At 39.3% G+C, this 24,981-nt stretch overlaps 2 protein-coding genes and 1 long non-coding RNA gene across 4 annotated transcripts in view; all 3 read right to left on the bottom strand.

Annotated features, from left to right (window-relative positions):
- Positions 1 to 12,170, bottom strand: part of gpr143 (G protein-coupled receptor 143) — a 13,166-nt gene extending 996 nt beyond the window's left edge. For both annotated transcript variants that reach the window (XM_026295698.1, XM_026295699.1), the window contains exons 1-9: positions 12,065 to 12,170; positions 6,305 to 6,566; positions 5,144 to 5,253; positions 4,653 to 4,747; positions 4,249 to 4,341; positions 2,755 to 2,864; positions 2,552 to 2,660; positions 1,813 to 1,930; positions 1,465 to 1,720 (exon numbers count right to left, since the gene is read on the bottom strand). In XM_026295698.1, the coding sequence (XP_026151483.1) occupies positions 1,465 to 1,720; positions 1,813 to 1,930; positions 2,552 to 2,660; positions 2,755 to 2,864; positions 4,249 to 4,341; positions 4,653 to 4,747; positions 5,144 to 5,253; positions 6,305 to 6,566; positions 12,065 to 12,085 (1,174 nt within the window). In that variant the 5' untranslated portion in view covers positions 12,086 to 12,170. The remainder of the gene's footprint in view (positions 1 to 1,464; positions 1,721 to 1,812; positions 1,931 to 2,551; positions 2,661 to 2,754; positions 2,865 to 4,248; positions 4,342 to 4,652; positions 4,748 to 5,143; positions 5,254 to 6,304; positions 6,567 to 12,064) is intronic.
- LOC113123530 (uncharacterized) lies at positions 7,398 to 8,692 on the bottom strand. The gene is made up of 3 exons (XR_003294969.2): positions 8,631 to 8,692; positions 7,838 to 7,907; positions 7,398 to 7,710 (listed from the first exon to the last, which is right to left on the bottom strand). It is a non-coding gene; the product is annotated as an uncharacterized LOC113123530 (long non-coding RNA).
- mospd2 (motile sperm domain containing 2) lies at positions 11,813 to 24,981 on the bottom strand. Its single transcript, XM_026295693.2, has 15 exons — positions 24,772 to 24,981; positions 24,628 to 24,685; positions 24,059 to 24,214; positions 23,178 to 23,264; positions 22,850 to 23,004; positions 21,449 to 21,509; positions 21,306 to 21,344; positions 21,077 to 21,201; positions 20,497 to 20,670; positions 16,441 to 16,559; positions 14,234 to 14,327; positions 13,863 to 13,959; positions 13,217 to 13,334; positions 12,988 to 13,090; positions 11,813 to 12,376 (listed from the first exon to the last, which is right to left on the bottom strand). Exons 1-15 carry the CDS (start codon positions 24,802 to 24,804, stop codon positions 12,236 to 12,238), a joined length of 1,560 nt encoding a protein of 519 aa, XP_026151478.1. The 5' UTR covers positions 24,805 to 24,981; the 3' UTR covers positions 11,813 to 12,235.

The raw sequence follows: 24,981 nt of genomic DNA, 5'->3' as shown, positions 1-24,981 counted from the left end.
ATAAAAACTATAGTATATATTCAGATATTCTTATTGTATTCATGTATAGACCCCCATCACAAATGTGTTTATACATGCGCATTCATTTATACATTGTTTTTGGGGGGGGGGGGGGGGGGGGGGGTTTGAAAGTGCAGCCTGCAAATGCAGGCTTTAATGATGCTGTTTTGATTGAATTACATTTATAATTCATATTGTTTTGATCTTGCATTTGGTGAGAAATATACTTAGGGCCAATATAAATGAGTGAAAAACATAAATCCCTTAAAATATTAACTTTATTTCTAAAGACTTGTCATTTCAGAGACACTGAATGGTGGCACAGATTTTGTACATGATCCACATGGTGTGCAGCCATGACTGCAAATATGTAGAAAATCTTTACAAAATCATCCCAAGATACATTTAATAGAATGAAACTAACAGGCTTTTTTTCACAACAGACAATTTGATTCATTTAAATGGGAGAAGCACAGATGTTGCTCACATCATATTAACCTAAGCTTTGACAGTGAGCCAGTATGAACAATACCAGGACACTAAAACTAAACCAACGGAATGGAATTTAGACATCAGTCGTTTTATTGGTTACACATGTGCTTTTCCTATTGTGAAATGTCAAAGTCTTTCATAACATAGACCAATGTCAACACTCAGTGTTTCTAGAATGAGAATATAAATATTGACATTCTTTCTTCAGTAAATTCATTCATTATTCAACATATACTCAGTAACCAGTTTTATATAGTACACCCAGTTAAATCTAATGCAGTCTAATAAAAACATTGGTGTTTAACCAAGTCTAATTTGAGAACACATATGTTAACCTCCAAAATAACTAATAATTTGAATCAACCTCTCTCTAAAACATTTTTGACAAAAACTCAACATTATAACTTTCAATAAGCTTTATTTTAGGATTGTTGTATTAGACTGCATTAGTTTTAGTTTCAGTAAAGTGTACCCAATAAAGTGGCTTCTGGGGGCACATGTATAATTAACAGCTTTGCTGCATATCATATTATACATACCCTGTAAACTTAGAACCGTAATTTAGTTCAGAATTCATACTGGGGATTGGATTAACACATGCAGGATGTTAACATCAATGTTTTCATCAGTTCATTATTTACAAAAATGGCGTAACTTTCTCAGCAGTGTCATTTCATGCTCCTGTACTTTTCAATACACCGTGGATCAAAACATACACGTCTTCAGGGCGTTACATAATGCTACATGCATCATTACTGCATACAGCATGAGTCAGTTACAACTGAGTATGGAAGTATTTTACTTCCATAATGTCTCATCCAAAAGAAAACACCCAATTCATTTTAAGAAGAGCCAAAGCATAAGGAGACATCATGTACCATATACTGTATGCATGAGGTTAATAAGGAGAGTGTTGGCTTCACCAGCCCTGATATATAGGTGAGCTGTAGCTGCCACTGAAAGCCCAATTACCTTCTGAGAGGACACTGATGGCGTCTGAGTGGTGCTGTCCATTGCCCATCATGTTTTTCTTGGCTTCCTGGACATGACTCTGGTAGAGCAGAGTAGTTCCTACCATGGGGTTATGGCTGGCTGCGTTAGGCGCTGAAGTAGAACCTGAGTCCCAGGCCAGCTCCCTCCTCTGCTGCAGGCTGAGATCAACATCGAAGCCTGTCCAGCCATGGAAGGCCAGGGTGTTGAGGAAAGCCTGCATGGGGTTCAAGATACCCTGAAAGAGTAAAGATACAAAACAACTTAAGGTGTTACATATTTGATAAAACTGCTGTTCTTTCTTCACTATGTGAAGATCTTTGAACTCACCATGATAAACCACGTGATGAGGGCTGCATTCCTGATATTCCTGAAACTAATGTCATTGATGTCCGTCTGCATCTCCAGGTAGAACAGCAGACTCTCATTAATGATGTTGGGAACCCAGCTAAAACATCAGAGCACAAAGAGGATATAATATTTTCATTATATGAATATGCAGCCTCTATCCAGCTAAAGCATGCTAAAACATGAAAAACACTTGATTAATCTGACCTCTATTGAGGACTCAGACTCAGTATTTGAATGAATTTACATTTATGGATATTTTAGCCTGTTTGCTATAAAAGTAGATATACTTCACTTACATCACAGCTCATCATTTTACAATTGTGCTGTTCTGTGTTACAATTTTTAATCTTTATGCTTTTCCAGTTATTGGTTTTCAATGTGTGTATGATATTTATTAGCAGTTGATATAATCCATCACACTGAACACATCTAGAGCAGTTCTTGTGTAATTTAGCACAGACCTTAAATTTCCTTTATCACAAAAAATGTTAGAAATAGAATAGAAAGCTATGGGTTATACAATTCAAGAACATTTTAAATGGCTTTGAACAAGTTATAACATTTGTTCAGCTGTGTTAGTAGGCTGATTGGGTTATCTTTGAACACAGGAAAAATAACTGTTACCAGACTTCATGCTAGACTGGTATCAATCCTCCCCAAAATGTACAGCAAATCCCCACTTTTAACATGGTCCATTTGTTAAAGAACTGGAACATACCAAATAAAGAACACCAGCATTATTTTAAAGAAGCGGATTTTTATCTCATTGGCCAGCTGTCTCTCATTTTCTGTGTAGATTCCTTGCCGTCTTTTGAGTAAAGACGTCACTAGATCGGAAAGAAAAGAGCTTATTATTTCTGTGCATGTGCAAACACAAATGTATTTGACATGGAGTGGCCTGAGAGAGAGAGAGGAGCTGACCTGCAGATACCGTTTGGCTAAAGAAGACAGGGTTGGCTATTAGGACGAGCAGCATCGGGGCATATGTGGTGACATAGTGAGGGATAGCGTGCTGGAGGCCTTGCTCACAACTGCAACAGTGAAAATCATAGTAGTACAACAAAGTTACTGGTAGTGTATTCTTCTAGATCCTAAAATAAATACTACTGATATGAAGGAAAAAAAACAATCATTGGAACAATATGGTCAAACTGTAGTTGTCACATTTTGATATTAAACTTAGAGCTGGACCCAAGTTTTCAGGCAAAGAACTTTATTAATACAAAAAGGAGGATAATTTAAACTGAGGTATTTACAGGACCAAGAAAACAAAGATCAACTAAACAACAGGTGAGTACACACGCACAAGGAGGAATAGTACAATCAGAGAGTCAAGGAACCAGAAAACACGAAGAGACAGGTGAGTACAGACGACAAGACCAGGAACCAGGACACTCGGAGAGATGGGTGAGTGGTGGATGCTGGATTTCTTGAATACAGGACACACAGGGTAGCAGGAATAGTTGAATATGCAGGGAACAGAAACCCAGGAAACACAGAGACAGGAGCCAAGAGGAGTAACTGCTGTGAACACAGTGAGCAAGTAACCAAGAACATACAAGACCCAAAGAAGTCACAGGAAACTATCAACACTGGGAAACAAACAGAAAGTGGCAGGACAAGTGTGATCAACAAAAACTGAAGTAGGACAAGGGTGTGCTGTAAGGGCTCCCTGTGATGACCTAATGTGAGTCAGGTGAGACTAACTCTCTGGCACTCACACAGGCTCATCAGGAGCGCACGCACGCACACACGCACACGCACACGCACACCCTCACACACACGCACACACACACACACACACACACACACACACACACACACACACACAAAGGGGTGGGGACACAAGGAACAAAGCAACCAGACACAGGTGAAAGCAATCAAGGATAATGAGAACATCAAGCTACAGGAAACTATCTACGAGGAACACAGGGAATAATACAAAGTAAGAGTCTGTCAGGAAGCAGGGCGTGGATCCTGACAACAGTGACAAAAATCATCTGATTATTTAATTCTGTGTATTCTGACGGCTGTGGGTGCTCACAGGAGATAAGACAGTGACAAAAATGATAATGTGCTTCTGAAAAGGTGCTTGTTGGAGTATTCATGGATGGATTAGGAGATAGTGGACCCCAGGGCACAGACATGTAAAAGGCCCCCACCTCTCCTACAGTCCTCTGAGCAACACTCATTTCGTAGTTGTTTTTCTGTCTTTGGTGGTGTTTTCCGTTCCCTTGTAGTCATCTATATGTCTCATTTTGTGGCTTTTTGCAGTCATTTGTTTGACTTTCCAACAGAAAGATTAACAGTCCCTGCATGGTTCTCTGGTCTAGGGGCCCACTGACCTCTTGGACCCCGGGGCCTGTCCAATAATCCATCCACGGGTTTATTTAAAGGAACAACAAAGAATCTTACTCGGAGATGGATGGATAGTAGAGCATGGCAACTCCTTCAACACACAGCAGCACAGCCAGACCCCACGTAATCATGTGGTAGAGGATAATGGTGCTGATGGGGATAGAAAACAAGTCATGAGACTGAGCTCATAACTATGCGGCAGCTTTGTATCTCAAGAATGATTTATTTTTTTTCCATCCAGCTAAACAAAAGTACAGGACTAAATGATGAAGGTAACAAAAAAGATTTTTTTTTTTCAACCTGCTTGGTGCATCTGAAGTAAATGTTTTTTTTCTACACCAAAGCAGAAACAAAGAAACATTAATAGAGAAAGTGGTTTTGATGCTTCGTCAGCTCAGTACAGAACTTTGTGCTGTGGGTGATAATGAACTGGGGCAGATGGAAGGTGACGTTCACAGCACCTGATTCCCGCAGACGTTTTCACCACGAGGAAGACGTCAACAGCGTAACAAAAGGTCCACCAAAACGAAGCGCTAAAAAACAACTGGATCCACATCTGTAACACAAATTGGATACAGCAGACTTGCTCTAGAGGTCATAATGAGAGTAAATCCGATAATGAGAGTTAAACTGTGCCATTGTTATCTGTGCCTCGATGGTTTCAGAAGGTACCTTGTGACAGATGTTTGATAGCTGGCTGTGCATGTAAGCTGTGAGCATGCACCAAAACCAATAAAAACAGTTTTTTTGTATTAATAGAACGAAGATACATCAGGATCATGTTTAATGTGTAAAAATCTACCTGATGTGTTTGTTCTTAGTTCCTGCCATCTGTCAAGCATAAAGCTGCACTGAAGGTATTTGATGTGTTCCCTCACTGCATATAAAGGTTTGACTGAAGTGTTCGCTTGTTAAACAGGGTGAAGCTTTGTCAAAGGGCATCATTACATACAGCGCTGCCCACGCAGAAGACCTCTGGCCAGACATCAGTGTTGTTGGCTACAGAGATTTGGTCGATGATGCTCGGCAGGCCCAGCCAGACTGATGACCTTACGATAATACCTGGAAGAGGAAAACAAATCCTGGTCTGTACACTGTGACTAATGAGCAAATTGAACAATTACTGTTTTGGCAGCAAACACAAGTGGAAGAGGAAAGGAATAAATACAAACCCCAAAACCTTAGCAGGGGATGCGAAATTGGCCTGGTTTTAATTACCATTTAAAAACGCATCAAAGTTCCTTTTCCCCCCATATCAGTTATTAAGCGCATGAAGTCATGGGGTCGTTTTAATAGCAGATTTACTTCATGGAAATGTGAATTGCCTCTAGGTGTCTTTTATAAGGGTGTTTCCATTTCCTACATGAAACTCTTCACCGCTGAGAGCTATGGAAAATAGCAGCTCTCCCACAATCGCTTGTGTTTTTCATTCTGAACTGTATCATGAGTGTTGTTCAAGTTGAATGAATCTCACAGGGAGCTGAGTACACACAAACACACGACTTCAGCTGCCTTCTCTTTTCACCAAGTGCAGGAGCAAAGTGATGAATGAACAGTTCAAATGTCACATGGGTTCTGCTGTGGTGCAACACTGGGAAAATAAGCCACAGTCTTTTGTGCACCGTGTATCCCAACACAGAGGAAGCTGTGCAGGAGTCCTTGTATTACACACGTGAGAGTCACACTCATTCTTTTATTTTGTTATAAAGTTTAAGCTGCTTCTTAACTAAAGAGGCTAAACACATTTATTATGTATGAACATGATCAATATCAGAGCTGCATTTTTTGCAAAAGTTTGTAAAAATGTTTTTTTTTTTTTTTTTACAACCTGTGTCACCTTATTTGAAATTTAGAAAAAGCTTATTTAGGAAAAAAAGAACTGGATTTTCTTTTTCTCCTGTTTTTAATGAGTTTACATTTTTCACAAATTATGTTTTGTTTACTATATGGAAACAAAAACAATGTGGAAATGCACGTGCAAAGGGTTAAAAACAAAATATTTGCGTGCGTAATTATTCTCAGTAATACCACACTGTGGAAACCAAATCGCTCTTTTTCTCGCTTTTCTCCCAGCTATGTCGAAACGCAGGCCTACACTAGGTCTGTCCTTTACCTGAGCATCCCAGGATGTCACATATGCTGATGATGAACAAGATCCGCGAGGAGGACGCAGGCCTTGGCAGAGGGTACTGTCCCAGTCTCCTGTATCCTTTGCGTTTAGGCAAAATTTGCAGAACAGCGAATAAAACGCTGAGAGCTGCGCTTCCCAGGCTCAGGGAGCCGAACAGGACCGGCTGGAAAGTGACCACGAACTCTGTCGCCGAGTCCCGGTTCGGGCAGCAGAAAGTCTCCAGCCTGGGAGATGCCATCGCGGACTGGGGCGAAAAAGAGAGCGGAGGAATAGAGAAGTGCGTTTAGGGTGTCGGGGGAAAGAAGAAAAGGAAAAGAAGAGGAAGTGACTGAGTCCATGAAACGAGTCTGAGAAATCACGGGGCTGAATCATCATGTGCTTCCATTTTAATCCCTGCAGTTGTAGCTTAACTGTGCCATGACACGAGAAACCGACAAAAGGACTGTTGTGTGAGTTAGGTCTCCAATTAGGAGAGATCAACAAGCTGCTGTGCATTGAAATTAGTTGATTAATGGAGTTTGTTTATAGTCTTTATCTGATATAAACACAAAGTATCTGATGTAAACACAAATAGTATTCATTTTAAAAACAATGTTCATGTTTTCTCCCTGAGGGCTCAGAAATCACTGCTGCTTTATTACAACTATTATGAAAATACACAGAGTAAGTCAGGATAACCACCTCACATAGAAAACAATAACCCACACACACTCACACATCGGAGTAACAATAACAACAGGTAATCCATAGAGAATACACTGCCTTTAATATACAGAGTATACTGTATAACACACAGTATATTCTGTATATTACATTATGGCAGCACAATCAATAATGAAGAAAAAAGGGAATGTAGCTGTGTATCAGAAAACACACAATAAAACACAAGGGGCATGAACGAATTACAAATTAGAACAGAGTAAACCCATAAATAGACCACCCAGCCTCGCTCTGTGGTTATAATGTTGGATAATATTAGTGGATGTTGAGCCTTTTTGGAGCTGATGTGGGCCACTAAGAAAATGTCATTGTTGGGAGTCATACATGGACTCATCCACTTTACCCTTCCAATACATCTGTGCTATTTAAGGGCTTTTGTGATAAGAGAATGAGGCTTCTGAGTGTATTGTAAGTCTGATGTAAATGATTTAATTTGATACACAGATTTTTGTTGAGGCAGTGATGAAAATTCAAGTCTGTCTGAAGAGTTAAAAGAAAATGGCTTAGAAAAAAAACCAAACAAACAAACCCTGGAAGGCTTGGCTGTGTCTTTGCACCTGGATTGAGAGCAGATAACTGAAATAGTTTGGCATCTCGTGTGTATGCGGCAGACGTTCAGATACTGAGAAGTCATGGCAGCTGCTGGATCTGCTTGCTTGGCCTGAGATCTGAGAAAACCGGTGGACATATGAAGCAGATTTATTTGGGAAACAAAGCATCAAGGGCTTTCATTATTCAGAACTACAGAGAGGGTATTCATTGAGTTTGTACAATGGTATACTAATCCATACGCACCTTCCCTGACAAGGCACAAAGTCAATTCCATCGCGAGCCTGCCAGTCTGCTGCCAGAGATTAACAGCTCCCTGAGGAGGATAATTAGAGTACACATACACAGACTGGCAGTTTGAAGGTTTGCTCTGTGTTGCTGCCCTCTGCTGGTCTGTGTGATCGCAGCTCTGAAGATACAGTAGGTAAAACTGGCACTGCACATTTGGGTATAGCTGTGTGTGAAAACAATTTAGCCACAACCATTTCATATGATCGGATTATATTTATAGTCCCCACAAAGTACCACTGCAAACCAAAATCAATAACCACAGGAGTGTAATCCCATAACACAATTGACTGAACTCTTGTCAGGAAATGATCTATCAGGGAAGTCAGAGGACGGATTAGCATTGTTGCTTTAAATCAGTTTAAAGAAAACAAAACAAAGCACACTAACTTTATCATTAAGTTACTCTTTCTAACTAAATTTAGCACCAATTTGCAGTTTTGATGCAAAATGTCCATTAATACTGAAACATGCATTCTGGACAAGATATGGGTGTGTGAGCTTTAACATATTGGGCCACTTTCAGTCATTTTGTGTCTTTGGCCTTGAGGAATAACTTTTAAAAATAGATTTAATGGTAGCACTTAGCATTTACATAGAAGTGACATACATGATGCATTTACAGCAGACTGTAGATACAAACGTAGATTGATGTATTTTCCTCATCCAAAACCCAACGTCCTCCCGGCAACAGTGCCCATGTGTCCTGCTGGAGAAAACAGGTGTGGAAATACAGTGTCAAATTACAGACCTGTTCAACAGGCCCCTCTCTCCTTCTGCACCTTCATTGGTTGACTGCTCTGTTCTGCTACACCGAGCCAGTCTGCTTCTTGCAGAAGCATTTCCTCATTTCCTCTCGTCTGAGAGGAAATGACATCAGCGCTAAATGTATTTCTTGACACCTTGTTTGCAAAAAACTATCAGGCAAAACTATCAGACCATGAAGCAGATTTTGCACTGGCTTATTTACTACTTACATACAACTTCACTTTACTGACGCTTGCAAACCTGCATGTTTACTATGATATTATCAATTCCAGGGGAACTAGTCAGTCCAGCTCTCCAATCGTTGCCAAAGATTAGAGGCCACATTCTTCCAAACATATGCACAGATCATCTGTGCTGACCAGCTCAGGCAGTCACTATAAAATGAACAAAGTATCAGAAAATCTTAGTGAAATGTATTATATGTAAAAAAAAATAGTATGCGTTATACTATTATTGTAGCTTACAAAGTGAAGCAAATGCATATCTTTCCTTGACAAGTAAAGGTTGAGTGGGATTCATCATCCCTACCTCTCTACAGACCTGATGAGGATCAGACCCCATGGACATCTAATGCACTGAATATAGCTGACTAAACTCATATTTGGAGCATATCATTTCTAGGTCAGTAGGGGGAGCACTTGCATAATCCTTCAGGGACATGACTACATCAAGTCTCATGTTGGTGACAGCAATTAACTGATTTTCCTTTGTGAGGGACTTCTAAACAAACAGATACCGAAGATCAATCTAGACAGTCAGGCAAAAATGTTAAATTAAAGTATTAATAAACGAGATGTATAGATTAAAAATTTGACTGAGAGCTCATAATGTCCACAAATGTTGCAAATTTCAAATTAGAATTATACGTGCCTATCTCAGGCTGGATGTGAAACATATCCTTAATGTGTTCTCTTCTTTGAGTTAGTGTATAGGTTTCAAATCTGTTTTTTTTTTTTGATAATGAAGCACTAATGAAGCATTTAAAAGTTACTACTATACAGTTGTCGAAAATTTAAATGGAAAGTGTTGAATGGAAAAATACCATATACCCAAGAACAGCTTTGAAAATTTCAAAGTGAAGTAAAGTTGAAGTACCATATACCATGGTATATGGTACTTCTCATATACCCAAGAACAGCTTCGAAAATTGTGTTGAAAGGGGAGTCTGGGCTTGGGTACATGGTAGCCCAGGAAGATATCCCAGCCCAAAGTACCATATACCCATATCTGTTTATGATGTACTGGCTGATTTCATGGTAATCAGGTGTTTGTCCACTGCCTGTAGCTGGAATGAAATTTAAAACAGACACCTTCTTGATTCTCTCAATAGTTTTGTCCACACACATCTCATAAATATTCCGGGTAATGTTAATTTTTCCGAGGCTTGTAGCAGCCTGGGAGCTTTCACTGCTCTTAATAAAAACTCTTTAGGGGCCCACTGACCTCTGACCTGTGTGTTTGTCTGTGCATACTGCCAATCAGTAAGGCTAGCGGATCCCGCAGGGAGGGAGAGTGGAAACAAGGTTCATGACAGATGGAAAGGCGATGAAGAAAGTACCAGAGACAGCACTTCTGGGGTTTATGGAGATTGTAGTATGCTCTTCCAGGTCAGAGACGTGTCATTTTTACGTTACTCTAGTCACTGGAATTGAGCAATGATGACCACAGTTGTATAATAAGCATTGATTTTAATAGATCATTTAGCAAGAGGATGAAAAGGGCAGTATGTAGTACCTCAGTTGATTGAGAATATCAACGTTCTCTGTATGGTGGCAAAAGCAATGGCTGCTCAACCCACCCACAACATTCTTGTCAAATGTGGCACTCATTAACTTTCCATTGATCCCACTGTCCCATTTTGCCAGTTGAACTAAATCATCGTCCTCTCAAACATCGAATGAGCGCCCAGGGGCCCGCCACGCATTGAACCAGGTTTCGATTTAACTGGTGTGTAATGTTAAATCAATACTGTGGAGGAGCTTCTGACTTCTGAAGCTGCCAGGGAAAGTCATACAGTACCCACTGCCTGTAAGTAGTGACACCTACGCAATCAGGTGAGACAGGTCTGTCTAGGAATGACAGTCACATAACCACTCAAATAATTTTCCACTTAAGTCACTGTGGCATAACTCTGTGCAGTGCAGTGCATCTGAACCATTTCCCCAGTTTGGTCAGGAACTCAGGTCCACTTAAAATCAACGTACCTACAGTATGGAAGTGCGGTTCTAAAGCTTTTACTTGTATTCTCTAGAGCTAAGCACTCCATTAACCCACATCCTTTTTTCAGTGCACAGGCACTTGCCACCCAAACGGTGGCAAATACATTTTTTACTGAGGGTTTAAGTGAAACACACACATTCAAGTTTTACATCCAGCAACACACTCACTTGCAACTATCCAATTCCTTCTACAATCAGCTATTTGGAGGTTTTAGAGGAGAGGTTTTGCATGAAAAGAAACGTTATCACTAAAACAGAACGACTTACAGAACGAGCAACACAACGCAATCTTCAGGGAATAAACACTCTGTGAAGCCTGAAACAGCTCAGTGTTCATAATCAACGTAGGATTAGTTTGCTTGTTATTTGCTTGAATCTTTATAATCATCCTCTGAATGCAAGCAGTCCCCCATCTACTGTGAACCAACTGCAAATGGTGGTCAGACCACCATGACGTACACACGTCTGATAACCAAATTGTTATCATTCCGTGTGCAGCTGCTCACATCTTGATTGCTACTAGCTGGAGCTTGTTATAGATGCCACAGCTTTCCACTAAGCTACAAGTGAGGTTATGCCATGTCCTTGTACTCACCAGTAATTGCTTTGGTATTTTTAGTTTGCAAGTGTCAGAGTAATTAAAACAAATAGCAGAGATAGTGGCGACAGAGATCTCCTGTGGCTCCTTGCTCTGAGTGAGTATTTTTTTTTTTTTAGGTCACACACTGCGATGTTTACAATTAGACCCTTCTGTCCTGATGAGGATTCATTAAAGAGTGTGAATGCTTGTGTGGAACAAGACAAGTGAGTGGCCAAAACATCTAGATCAATCTAAAGATGGGTTTTACCCTTTTTAGCGACACGTTTGCTCTTCTGTCTCTGCTGGCCCTCACTATACAAGGGGAAAAACTTTATACCATCATACTAAATAAGATAAATAAACTAGTTTATTTTAAATTCTGTAGTTTATATAATATAAAACAATTGTACATTGTGATCACAAAAATAACAATTTTTTCCTACATATGACGTTTGCAATAAATACAGATTTACTTTCCCGTGATCGCACTTTAAAAATACATTACTGATTTGATGTGACATTGATAAAAGCATCTTGTTATAATAATTCAAGTGCCTGAAAAAGGACTAGTATAGTCTCTTCTTATAGTAACTCCGCAAAAACTCATATGTCCCTAATCTTAGCGCTCCTCCTCTCCATGGCAGCAGCCTGTGGCGAGGGCGGGGGAAGGCAGGGGAGCGCGGAGGACCACTGCCCCTCATGTGGTCAACTGTGGCTCTGCTGGAGTCACATGTGTGTCTCTGGTCCACTGATGCAGGCGAACGATGCTGTGACGGGTCAAGATGGCCGCTAGGAGGTACCCAGCAGGTACAGACATAGTAGGTTCAGCACCACGAGGACCAGCACCAACCCAATAAGAACTTTCTGCACCCACAGACACGTATTCAGCTTCTGTTCCAGCCGTGAGTTGCAAGTCATCATTTGCAAGAGCTGGTGGGAGAAAAACTAGATCATCGACCTGGTTCATCAATGCTTAACACCCTTGAAATCAAAGTCACTGAAACAGTCAGGCTATTATAGATATACACTCAAAGGAATAATTAATGAATATAAATGATTTTCTCCAAACTCCAAAGATATGCCTAGAGATGTTGAACATGCAGCAGAAATGCCACAAAAAAAGTGCTGGGTGGATGGATCAACTGTTACAGCACACAACACCCCATAATATACACTACTCTTAATTTAATTTCATTTCTTTGTCTGATAGTTCAACTGTTAATGCTGGAAACGGGGTTTTTAAACTGCTCCATAGTTAGCACACACACGGTATCTTCTCAAAACCAAGATAATTCGACACTCAATCTGTACTCACAGCCTACTCACATGTAAAATTAAGTTACCTTCCAGTTTTGTAGTATGCAATGAAAATAGAAAAAATGTTAATTACATTTTTATTGCTGCATTTAAATCTTCAGAATGATCAATCTTAAGGAATTAATTTTTCAATTCATACAGTAATCTACAAAATCTATAATGCTGTTCAAAAGTATCTCCATGAACAAATCTACAGGACTTGGTTCTTTTCAAGCAGAACTCACCAGTGTGTTGACTTCCTGCTGCCTGCTGCTCCCTGTGTCCACAGGGCTGTCCCTGAGAGGGCTCAATGTTGGTTTAACGCTCTCCAGAACATGACAGCGCAATCTGCATGAAACAGAAGCCATCACAGATATAAGGCTAAAGACTACTGAGTTGCTATATTCAGTGGCCATCAATAAAATCATAAACTGTATTAACTGACAGGACTAAATCAGATGTCCAGATTTGTACCTGTGCTCCATGATCTTGGTTTTTGGTACTTCCTTCCAGAACTGCGTAAGTTCTTGAGATACAACACTGTCCATCTCCGCAGCCATAATCAAAAATCTGTCCTGTGGAGAAACCTGACCTATACGAAAGCATTCAGGGGTAACATTAAACCAAACGTGCATGCAAAATAAGACAACTAGATCAATAGTGTTGCTGCTGTTTCTGTGTATGAAATCATCAATAGCTATCCACATATCAGTAAGACAGCATCCTAGTACAAGCAGTATCTTTAAGAAATGTAACAGACGTGATAGTATTGGGGACACGCACACACACAAACACACACAGCACAAAAACTAGAAAAAAGGCAACCCTGAAAGAGGCAGTGCTGATTCTTCTGAGCTATGTGCACTACACCACAACCAGCAGCTGACATTTCAGTGCTCCAAGGCCACAAACTGTTTTAACCTGCACAGCACTGTCAGTTTTCTGACGGTTTGCTTTGGATTAGATGATTTTTTTAAAATCACGCTAGAAATATGTAAACCTGGCAAGTGGCTGCTTGCACTTTGAGAGGGTAACAGACTTGACCCCTTTGATTATAATGAAGTTGGAGTATATGGAAACATCTGTGAGTGGAGCAGAGTTCAAAGAGAAAGTGCACTACCTCCATGTAAGGACACCACTATGTCTACTGTAGCTCCTGGTTCACACCAGCTGCTACTGGGCTTCACTCTGTACTTCTCAGGTGCTGTGGTCCGTACCTGTGGAGACACCAGACGCACCTTCATGTATTATTGCAAAAAAAGCAACAAAAGCTCAAATTTGAAAAGGGACCCGTGAATGTGAGGCTGTTTCGCTTCACAAATCACTGTATCTACTAGTCAAGTTATCAGAACTGTTCATTTTTCTTTCTAATCTCATTGTCGTAATTATTGCAATATTTTAGCAGCAGCATATAGCAGTCATTCTACCAACTGATGCAGTGCTCACAAACATAAGCACAAGCCACTTAAGCATGCACATGTTCATGCTCACCTTGAAGGCCACTTGATTTTTGGTCACATTGCTCAGGATGATGAGACTTTTTTTCTCCATTTCTCCAGAACCAAAGCTGAGCTCCTCTGCAGGGCTGGAGAGAGCGAGAGAGAGAGAGACAAACCACACACACCGTAAAACAGGAGCTACATTAGAAAAGTGTCCGAGGTCTTATTACTCTTATTTTGCACTATAATGAGTGCAGTTGTGCATTCCAATAAAATTACACCTGCTACATGCAGACAGAAGCTCCCATTTGTGTCACAAGATGGTTTGTTGGTTCTGTTTTACACACATATATTTACATTAATTCATATTACCACTGCGAAAAAGTGGTGAATGAATTTTGCCTCGTTTGTTCTAAACAGCATTTAAAAAAGAAGGCAAATAGAGCTTTTCTTCAGAAAAAATATTGAAGAAAAGTACTGAAATACTCCTTTTCTGTCAGCATGTGTTTGACTGACAGCAGCTGGCCGGCTTGGAGGCAGCAAAGGAATGACTTGGTTGTAGTTTGTAAGCCATAGGCAGAAAGTATGCTGCTAGCAGTGGTATTAAAGAGTAAGAACCAGCATTTAAATGGACCCAAGCAACATTAACAGATATGTTTAGCTGCTGTTTAATGGGCTATAACTGACCAGATAGCTAATTAGTTATCTAGCCTTTAAACTAATATTATTATTATTTATTTCTCCCTTTTCACAGGAGAAAACAAGATATGTCATTTACCAAGAGATGAGTGAGGTAGCAGACAAAACATGCAAATGTATTTGAAGTTGGACTTCAGGCAGGATAGTGGTCTGGTCATGTATCAAAACTGTGAACTCTAGAGCCAAAGCAAATTAGTGGCCTCAGGTCTATGAAAAAGGAACCTCCTCTTTTGCTTGTTGTTGGTGTGCACAAAAAGCTTCTTCTAACCACATTTGCAACAGTTGAATTTGGCTATAGACATTTGTGATTTGCTGAATTCAGCCTCAGTGAACAGTGAGCACTTACTACATTGGCACAATTTAACTTGAAACTAGCAAATGGATTATTACATCTGCCTCCCTGCTTGGCTATGCTTCATGGAGTAGAACTCCTACTAAGAAAGATGTATTTCTTTCTCCTGTCCTCGTGTGATCTTTTCTCCACCGAAACAGCTGTAGCTTGAGATCGGAGCTAGCCTTCAGGCTCTGGAAATCTACGGCAAACACAACATCAAAGCCCCCTACTCCCTTCCAAAGACCCCCCCCCAGCCCTGAGATAATGCTCAGAAACATAACTCAGTTTAAGGCTCATTTAAATGTGTTTATCACTATAATTCACAGCCCGGAGCTGTCAAAATTCTCACATCAAAGCCATCAGTCTGTGAAAACAAAACTCAACAGACAACATTCATGAAAGCGAAGAATATATTTTTAGCCATGTGTACCTGACAAACTGTTAAAAAAAAAAAGAAAAAAAGAAGAGCAATGTATGTGTGAACATACTGCTAATTATTTACCCAAGATCATTGTGCACTGTACTTTGTAATACACAGCTTTTGAACTTGGTGTCTCATTTTCAATTTAATAAATCAGAACTTGTTTGACAACATGTGCCAGATGTGATGAATGCTTTTTTCAAAGGTTGACTGATCATTGGCCAGTGTCTATCATTGATGACCGTGCTGCCATTAATAATTAACACTACCAACTCACTTCTACTCAGTGAACAATTGATTGGTAGCATCTTTAATTCTTGCCCACATGTGATCAGATCAATTGAACTATAAAGGTACAAACACATCAATAATGACTTAAGGCTTCGAGTCGATACGCAAGAGAACACTTAAGTCGATACATGCAAAGCAACTGAAATTTGTCTTTTTTATATGGCTCCTCAATTCACATACACTCAGCACTGTTTAATAAGTACCTTACATAATGTTCACTTTCTGCTGTTGCAGCTATACTGCCATCCAGATGCTGAAGGGTGTTTCCACAGTGTAGACTGTTTGGTAGGTATAATGTTTTCAGTGTTCATCAGCTTCAGTTTAGTGTGTTAGCATGTTTACAATTGCTAATTCAACATAAATAGAAAATACAGCTGAGGCTGATGGGAATAACATCCTTCATGAAAACAAATTCCTTTTTTCTTTCCAGCTGCCGTGCTGCCACAATCTGCTATGAGTAAAAATGCAGACACGTAGGAGACAAGAAAACAGAGAAGGAAGAAGGATGCCCTACCTGACATCCAGTAGAAGGCCTTTGAAGGTGGTCACTGGCTTCCTGGGTCCTTTGGTTCTTACACTTGTGTCTCCTTTATCATTATCGTCACCCCTCACACTCTCTTCCAGGAAATTCACCTGAAACAAAAAGGGCATTTAATTATAAAAGAGAATCAGAATACTGACAATGTAATAATATGGCCCTTATCTGTTTTCTCACCCTGAAGAAGACTGACCCTTGCCCTTTATCTACAGAAGTCTTTCAGTTAATAAAACCACAGTTGTATGTAATGATTAATAACTGGTTCTAGTGAAATGGCATCAAAGTTGAATCTTTCTTACAACATGTATTTCTTTCCTTTATTAAGAAACCCCCAACACATCTGCTGACACTTCTTCCTAGTAGTGTCCAGAGGGAGGACAGAGCAACAAGGAGGATGCCCAATTGACAATGTGAAACCAAAATAACTTGTGACTTTTGCAAACACCCCCACACCCACACACAAAACCCTTAACCAAATCTAGTTCGAGGACAGAAGTCATGTCACTCATACAGAGATGCTTTCACTTCAGCAAAACCTCCGTTAACTTTGGCCCAAATCTTCCCCAGACAGATCACAAAACCACACAACAGCTGACAGAGCAGGGAATGTAAAATGTCTTGTATAAGCGTTAGGCCTTATGGATAAACTAGGTGATTTGGGAAAATAAATGCTTATACACTTTTGCTGGCACCATGTACTGTGTAAAACAGATGGGGATATGAGCACATCAGTGGAGGGATGGAAGAAAGGGGGCAAAGGTGAGTGGACTGCATGTGATGGCAACATTTGTGACTCAGAGGGGAAGTGTGTCATTTGCTGTGATAAGCAACAAAACGTGTCATCATGATTTAATTGCTGACTGTCATGAGACTGCCACAATGAAGACATCGAGATAATCAGCTGCTGATGAAATGTCTCTTATTTATTTGTCATTTTAAAAGAGAAAATTAACACAATTAGGTAAATAATATGAAGAGAAAATGTAAAACATGATTAAATTAGAATTCAAAATTAAACTGAAATATTAGGATGTTTCATACAGATTTTTTAGAATTAAAAGAACAGTGATTTGGTGACTATCACTAGCACCACCTCTGCTGTATCTTTAGCGCTCACACAAAATTCCACTATGGGCTTACAAAAAAACAATAACACTGTAATTTATTTTGAAAGAATATTAAAAAAACACTACAACATCTGTGCACAAAGAAAATTAAAATAAAGAAAATTAGAGAACTTCACTATGATTTCTACACACTGTAAGAAATGAAATGCAAAGGAAAAAAAAAACTGTTGAAGTGTTTACATGATTGTTAACTAAAAGATTAGTGAAATGCTCAAACTACAAATGTAATGTGAATTGACTACACATTACAAATTAAAAAGGCACAAAAATAAATCTTCAAATCTTCATTATTAACACTCTCCAGAGTCACAGACCTGGTTAAGAATTTGAGTTTGAAGAACAAGGCACAAAGGTAGTTAAAAAAGTTGCCTCAAAGGAAAGCATAGATAAAGATTTAGTGCTTTGGGTTAATAATTAAATCTCCTGTAAATATAACAGTAATTATCTTAGAAGGTAAAAAATGATGCTAATTTGTTGATGGGCAGTAGTGCAAAAAGGTAGGCTATCAATCATTTAGCCTAGATCCCTTAATAACAAAGACTGAAATGTTGTGTTTTTTTTTTTTTTTTTTTTTTAAATTGTGCAATTTTGAGGGTCAAATTGAAATGTGATGCCTGGGACAGGTCAAGTGATGAACGTGTCCAGGGATGGTGAGGGCTTCGATCGACTGTGAGGGAGGTGCACTCAATGATTCAAACAATGTGAGCACACCTGCCTTTCCAGCCTGTAGAAATCTTCCAGGACTCAGAGCTCCTTGTGTAGGTGTGATGCTACACTGCCTTACCACATCCAGCCCTTGTTTCAAAACACAGAGAAAGGCAGTTAGCTTCCTGCAGCCATCGAGTTTTCAGCACAGTGCTGTCAGGAACCCAGAAGAATTCAGGTTGCGACGGGTGGTGGTGCTGGAATGTTTCATTTATTTGGATGCAGAGAGCTCTGCACAAATACTGTGCAATGTGTTCAGATGGGCCTGGAGGGTGGTATACTAACACAGTGCCACAGGTTTAGTCACAGCATAAGCTGACAGATATATAAAGCAAAATCCCCAATGAATATAACAGGAAACTGTAACCACTGCAAATTAACCTGTTATAACAATTACACATTTCTATTAAGCTACGATATGATCCACTCCATACCACTCTCCTTTTATCTCACTTCAATTAAATAACCTTCCTTCCTTAATATTATGTTGTATATATTCTTGATTCATTTTTCATCAACATCTAATAAATTACACACATAACTAACCTGAAAAGTACCTTCCTCTTTCCAACACATCTGTCTTTTTTTAAATATTAATTAATTTTAATATTTAGTGCAGCACCTTAGCGTACTGTAGTGCTTGTTATAGTGCAGTTACTGGGTTTAGTATCTGCAGATTAAGTCAATAATGCTATAATAGGGCACTATGCACTAATTCCTTGGGGTTATGCAGAGCATGTACACCCCACTCTTATCAAAAATATGCCGGAAGAAGGGAGATGGCTGCATTTTTCTATTTTACACTAAGAACATTAACAAACTTAAAACTTGTGCTTGTAGATTAGGCGTCTGTGGCTATCGGCTGCCTGATTTGCGTATCTCTGCTTTGGAAATCTAAATCTGTCGTGCATGACCAAAGTGGTATTTATTAACAATGGGAGAGCTGTATGTTTGCTGGGGCTTAGGAGGCTCACGGGAGTAACTTGGGGTGATGTAGTGACGCTGTGACGAATGGGCAGCGGGTAAAAAAAAACAAACAAAATCTGCTACTATGAAATAAAGCACAGTTATGTTCTCATACTCTCAAAATATGCGTTAACCAGATGTCTGCTGCTCACTGACTATGACAGAAAAACACTAAAATCATCAGTTGCCAGACTAAATAAAGCAAAAAGAGAATACATATGCATGGTTTAAAAGAAGAACCCCAAAATAATGCAAATGTTAAATTTTCTACAAGTCTTAAGCAGACATTTCCTGGTGGCAAGCACTATCCTGAGATGACCCCTTAATACTCTTCATCCATTTCCATGCAGACTCTGTTTGCATGGTGCCAGCTAGAGAAGGAGCTAAATAGATTATGAAGCGAGGGCTGGACCGTCCTGCAGGGAGGGAGTCGACTCTGTGCCATAAGCTGCAGTCCTGACTAAAAGTAGGTGACAGTGACTGTGGACATATCTGAGTTAAAGCCTGCAGGGCGTCTCAGTGATGGTGCTACACTGGAGCTGCTGTTCAGGGGAAGTAGAAATCTTGCTACAGCAGGAAACGGCTTAAGATGGAACAGACGTGACAACCTCTGTGGATCGTATGAGGAGCTGAGAGGATGAAAAAACAAAGCAGTGCAATGGCTGTAATGCACTGGTTTTGTAGGCAGGACTTAAAGACATTAGGAGTCACCTTCACAGAGACAATGAGCATGAGCTTAACGTCTACCAAATCAGAGCATTACATGCCACTTAATTCACAGTTGTTTCCACAGAGCAGCCTGATTACAAGCTGTAACCTCTCACTCAATTTAAAAAAAAAAAAAAAAGTGAGCAAAGGAAGGAAAAGGGGGACTCTCCAACCACAGGGTATCTAACATGACTGGGAGGTGAGCAGTGGGCACATCTATATGAAATGGACACCACTATCTAAAATACCTCAATCAGATTTAATCTGATTCAGTCACTCATAGTTCACATTATACATGAGAGCAGCTATACTAATAACGGAAACTATAGCCCTATTTAACGGATTTGTTTAAAATCAGCAATATTTAAGCAAGTTCATTTACCAGCTTCATCCAAAAATATACCACTTTCTCATCCATATTCAATGAGATCAAACAAAGAACCCACATACTTACACACCACACAAGGAGTAGCCCAGCCTTAGACTGTAAGAAAATTGAAAAAAACAAACTTAAAGGAAGATGTACCTTTTTGGGCTTTACAGCAATCTCTGAGTTGAAGCTGGACTCAAGGGTATCTTTGCCCTCCATTTCACTGTCTTTGCTCTCTATCTCATCCTCGCTTACAATTGGTCCATTGTCGCAGATGGGCGTTTGGAAGTCGTCATCAGGAAGAGGTGGGTAGCTGTACTTGAAAGGGTCCTGAAATGTAGCCAGATAAGTGATATCACTACAAGAATCGCCTTTAAAGTCCAGAAAATCCCATGACTTCCATATTAATCAACAGAATGGTATCAGTTATGCAACAGAAATTCCTAAATATTCAAACTTTGATAAAATAACCAAACTGCAATTACAAGGTTAGATTTCACATTTACTGTTGATGGGAGAGTTATGACCTGACAAGTCTGAAGATTTCTTTTACATTAAGGAGAACATCTAAAAACATGGGAGATGTTTATTTTTCACCAAATCTGTATTTTCTTTATCATCATCATCATCATTATAATCCGAATAGCCACTCCTATTACTATCTGACAGACATTATTTAATGCATGATATAAGCCTATTTGGAAATTTTGAATATTACACATAGAGAAAGACATACTGTTCCACCCAGGTAAGGTGGGAGGTACTCCGGGTCTATGAATGTCTGTACTTCTGCTTTGGATGCAAATTTTAGTTTGCTGATTGCCTCAGGGCCCAACCAGGACTTGACAATCCTCCAAGCAGCTGAAATGGAGAAATGTTTATGCTCAAGAATCAGATTTTTATTAGGTAGGTTAGTGATGGACATAAAATATACAAGAGTTGAGAGTAGGCAGACTTGTTCTCACCATTCATGATCCAAGGCATATCCACAATGATCATTTTGGCTGAAATATAAAGGACATTGTATATGGTTATTAATGAGTGAATGTAACATTTTTGGATTTGGATAAATATTTATTGCACTTTTATATTAACTTTTGTTACTTACATAAAAACTTTGGATAATATACTTTGAAGCAATTAATAACGTAGTTCACAAAGTCCATGTCCTGGAACAGAGTGGGAAAACAACAATGCTTAAAGAGCAAAACCACAAAGAGGAATTCAGCAGTAAATGATACTTTATAGATCTTCAGCCTGAGAATGTTTGTTCGCTCTTAACTGCCTTTAGATCTGAAGTGACTCACTCAACATAAAATGAAAATACATTACAAGTTCCTCTGACTGATCCACCACTTGATCGCTCTCAAATACTTTCTCAAAAAGATGAGGATGTTCTTTTGCACTTTTTTTTAAGCGTCATGAAAATTTTATTTTGTTATAAAGTATCTCCCAAAAAAAGCTTAGAGTTAGGGATCTGCTGTTGTGTCACTGTTTAATTGCATTACCTTGAAACCTGCAACATTTGTTTCTACCTGGGGCTAAAGCCTTTATAATTTCAAGCAGACAATCTTAACAAAAAAAAAAAAAAAAGTTCACAGTAAATGTTTCAGACCCTGCTCCCTATAAATAACAAAGGGCTTCTGATTCAAACAGATAATTTAATCTATGCTTCAGATAGCACAAGAAAATGTAATCATGGCTAATAGATAAAAATCCTTCTAAAAATGGCAAACAGAAACTGCATAGCCAGGTAAAACAATCTGACAGGCTTTTCATATTTCTAGTGAATATGATAAATCTTACTGTTTTATGTTAATTACAATCATTAGACTGACAGCCGATATGTCACCAGATAGTCTCTGTACCCTGACTGGGCTCCATAATTGGCTAGCTGCCTCATTGCTATGCAGGAGCCTCACTCTCCAACCTTAATGAGATCATATTGGCTATCCTTGCCTCAAGAAGCCTCAATAAGGCTGCTTTCCAGTCTGATCTTCTAATCTACTTGTTTTGTACTTGGCTTGCAGAGCTATCCATCCTTTTTGCCTTGTTTGTGTTGCTTTGATTTATATTTAATAGAGCCATTTCTCCAGGAGAGAGCCTGGCCAATGTAACAGACTTACTGTCAGCGAGCTCCACCGAGGAGTCAACCTAGCCTGTGACACAGTGAGTCTACGGATTAGACCGTCTACTCGAATTGACCAACGGGATTTAAAGGTTACTTTAATCTCCGAAGTTTAAACGCACTGAAGAACATCACATCTTGCAAGACCACAGCTCGAACAGCAAGAGTAAAAAGTATTTTGGTGTAAAGTCACAGCATAGAAACTGTCTTTTTTTCAGATGCACAGTAATAGTGAAGGATGTTAAATAGAAAGGGAATGAAAATGGCTGTTTAAAAAAAAAAAACAAACACATTAGATATAATAAAAGAAGTTCAATTCAAATTTGTATGAGAGCATTAATACAAACAACACACTTTCTGAAACATTATTGTCACACTTACTATATTGCTGAGGCCAGACTCTGACATGTCAAACACAACAGTCAGTGGCATCCCAGGTTCTTTCTTTGCATACCGCTCTAGCCAGAATGCCACATACTTCTTCTTGTCCAGGATTGTTTTTGCATCCTTGATGTGGAGCTTTACTTTGAACCAGACTAAACACAGAAAACAAAGTTATATATTGGTTTAAATTACTGTATGGGTACTTTGGGGTTTCTGTATTTTGGTGATGTTTAAACACTTTTAATGCTGATAAACTTAATGGCAAAAAAAGATTATACTTGTCTCAGTCGAGTTAAAGTTGATCTGTAATGAAACGTGTACATACAGAGCTTGTTGCCCTCTTTGTCATAGCCGTGAAGGTAAACAGCACCAGTCTCAAACATCCATTTGGGAATGCTGTTCTCACTTAGGTCTGAAAAGTGGAGGCAGACATAGATTCAACTGTTAACTGGTGTTTGTTCCCATTTAAAAGGTAACTATTCATGGTATACCTTTTGGACTATTTTAATGTTTGATAATAGGCACACAATATCTTGCATAAGATCTTTTTTTTCAGTTTTACTTAATAAAAGCAAATTATAGCACTTAAAAAAAATATGTAAATGAGAAGTGAACATTTTTTGGAGGAAGTCACTCACTTAGCATAACTATTTTAGAAAACCTAACCCAGTTTCCTTAAAGTGGGACTTCCTGAAACAGCTTGAGCTGGCAGAAAATAGCACACTTCAACCCTGTTCATCAGATGAAATAAATATGGACAAAGTCATACAACCACTGATCGCTCTAGATACTTATGACTTGAATAAATCCAATTTTCTAAAAACAACTCTGACAAATTTGATTTGTGGGAGTAAAGACTCAGACAAAGACAATTCTGAGAAATTCCTCAGTTAACAGAAACAGTGGGGATTGTTCTCGGGGGTAGCCTATGCAGAGCACTGGGTATTTAACACACAATGCTACTCTGTCTGAATTCATCCAAGAGCAGCACGGAAACAACTACTGATCTATGTCATGACCTTGTATACATCGATAGCATTTTAGAAATTTTCTTTGACAGCTGACTGGACCCAGATACACCTCAATTCTTTGAACTCTAAGTGACTGAAAAAAGGGCTGTTTTACTTTATGAGCTATTTAAACCTACTTCCATGCAAAGTGGAACTGTGCATATCGCATTACAAACTATTCAGCGTGACTTCTTACCGTTCACACCAAATTCTTTTCTCCACTGAAAACTTTCATCAATCATTTTCAAGGCTTCATCAACAACATGAAGTCTCCATGTCAGGTAGCCCTCCACCAGAGCATCATCTTTTTGAAGCCTTTCCACATCTCTGGAGTCATATTTTTCCGTTGAATCTGCAACGGCGACACAAACAGGCTTACTCACATGACGTTTAAATGCAAAGAGGTCAACTACAAGGTTTCACTTTCAATCACACTAACCTTCCTACTTAAAATGCCGCTAACGGCCTTATTATGCTGTAAAACCACAAAAAGCTGCTAGAGGCCATAACGTTAGTCTGTATAGTTACTTGAAGGCTTTACTTCATCTAAAGTTACTACCTAAGGATCAAATGTGCAGTTAATGTTTGCTTATCATGATGTTATCAACATGACCTTAAGGAATAGTTAATGTATTGTTAACCTTCATTAGTTTTATTTATGTAAATATCAGTAACAAGAAAAAAAAACACATAAAAGCAAAAGAGGGATCTATGAGCAAATTAATATCAGCTTATTGACAATAACTAAGGCTATGTTAACGTTACCTTGGAGGAACTCATTCTTGAATCTCTGTCTCGTCTCCTCAATCTTCTTTTCGAGGTCCTGTCAAAGCAGGTTAGACACGTCGTTGCATTTAACATATTTTTGTGAAACAGCTAGAAAAATATGTTAACGATCTGTAAGAGTACCTGCTCCCCTTCGTGCTGGTCCAGTTCAGCCATATCCCCCTGTCACCGGCAGTTCCTCGATGAGCTAACTGGTTAGCTAAGCAGCTAATGTTTGTATGAATCAGTGCGAAGTGGGAAACTGAAGCCCTGTCGTGGCCATTTTGGCTCCGGCCGTGGCCACACCTCTCTCCGCGCTGTTGTTTGGTTTAAGCTGGAAAAGCAGAGGGACTG

Source organism: Mastacembelus armatus, chromosome 21, assembly GCF_900324485.2.
Source record: "Mastacembelus armatus chromosome 21, fMasArm1.2, whole genome shotgun sequence".
Lineage (NCBI taxonomy): Eukaryota > Metazoa > Chordata > Actinopteri > Synbranchiformes > Mastacembelidae > Mastacembelus > Mastacembelus armatus.
Note: the sequence above shows the minus strand (reverse complement) of the source record. Positions and strands in the feature narration are given on the sequence as shown.

Excerpts from the sequence above, each read along its gene's own strand:
- mospd2 (XM_026295693.2), bottom strand. The coding sequence starts at position 24,804 with ATGGCTGAACTGGACCAGCACGAAGGGGAGCAG. Across the intron at positions 21,510-22,849 it reads AGTCTGGCCTCAGCAATATA|GACATGGACTTTGTGAACTA; the intron begins GTAAGTGTGACA and ends ACTCTGTTCCAG. Across the intron at positions 21,202-21,305 it reads TATGCCTTGGATCATGAATG|CTGCTTGGAGGATTGTCAAG; the intron begins GTGAGAACAAGT and ends TCTCCATTTCAG.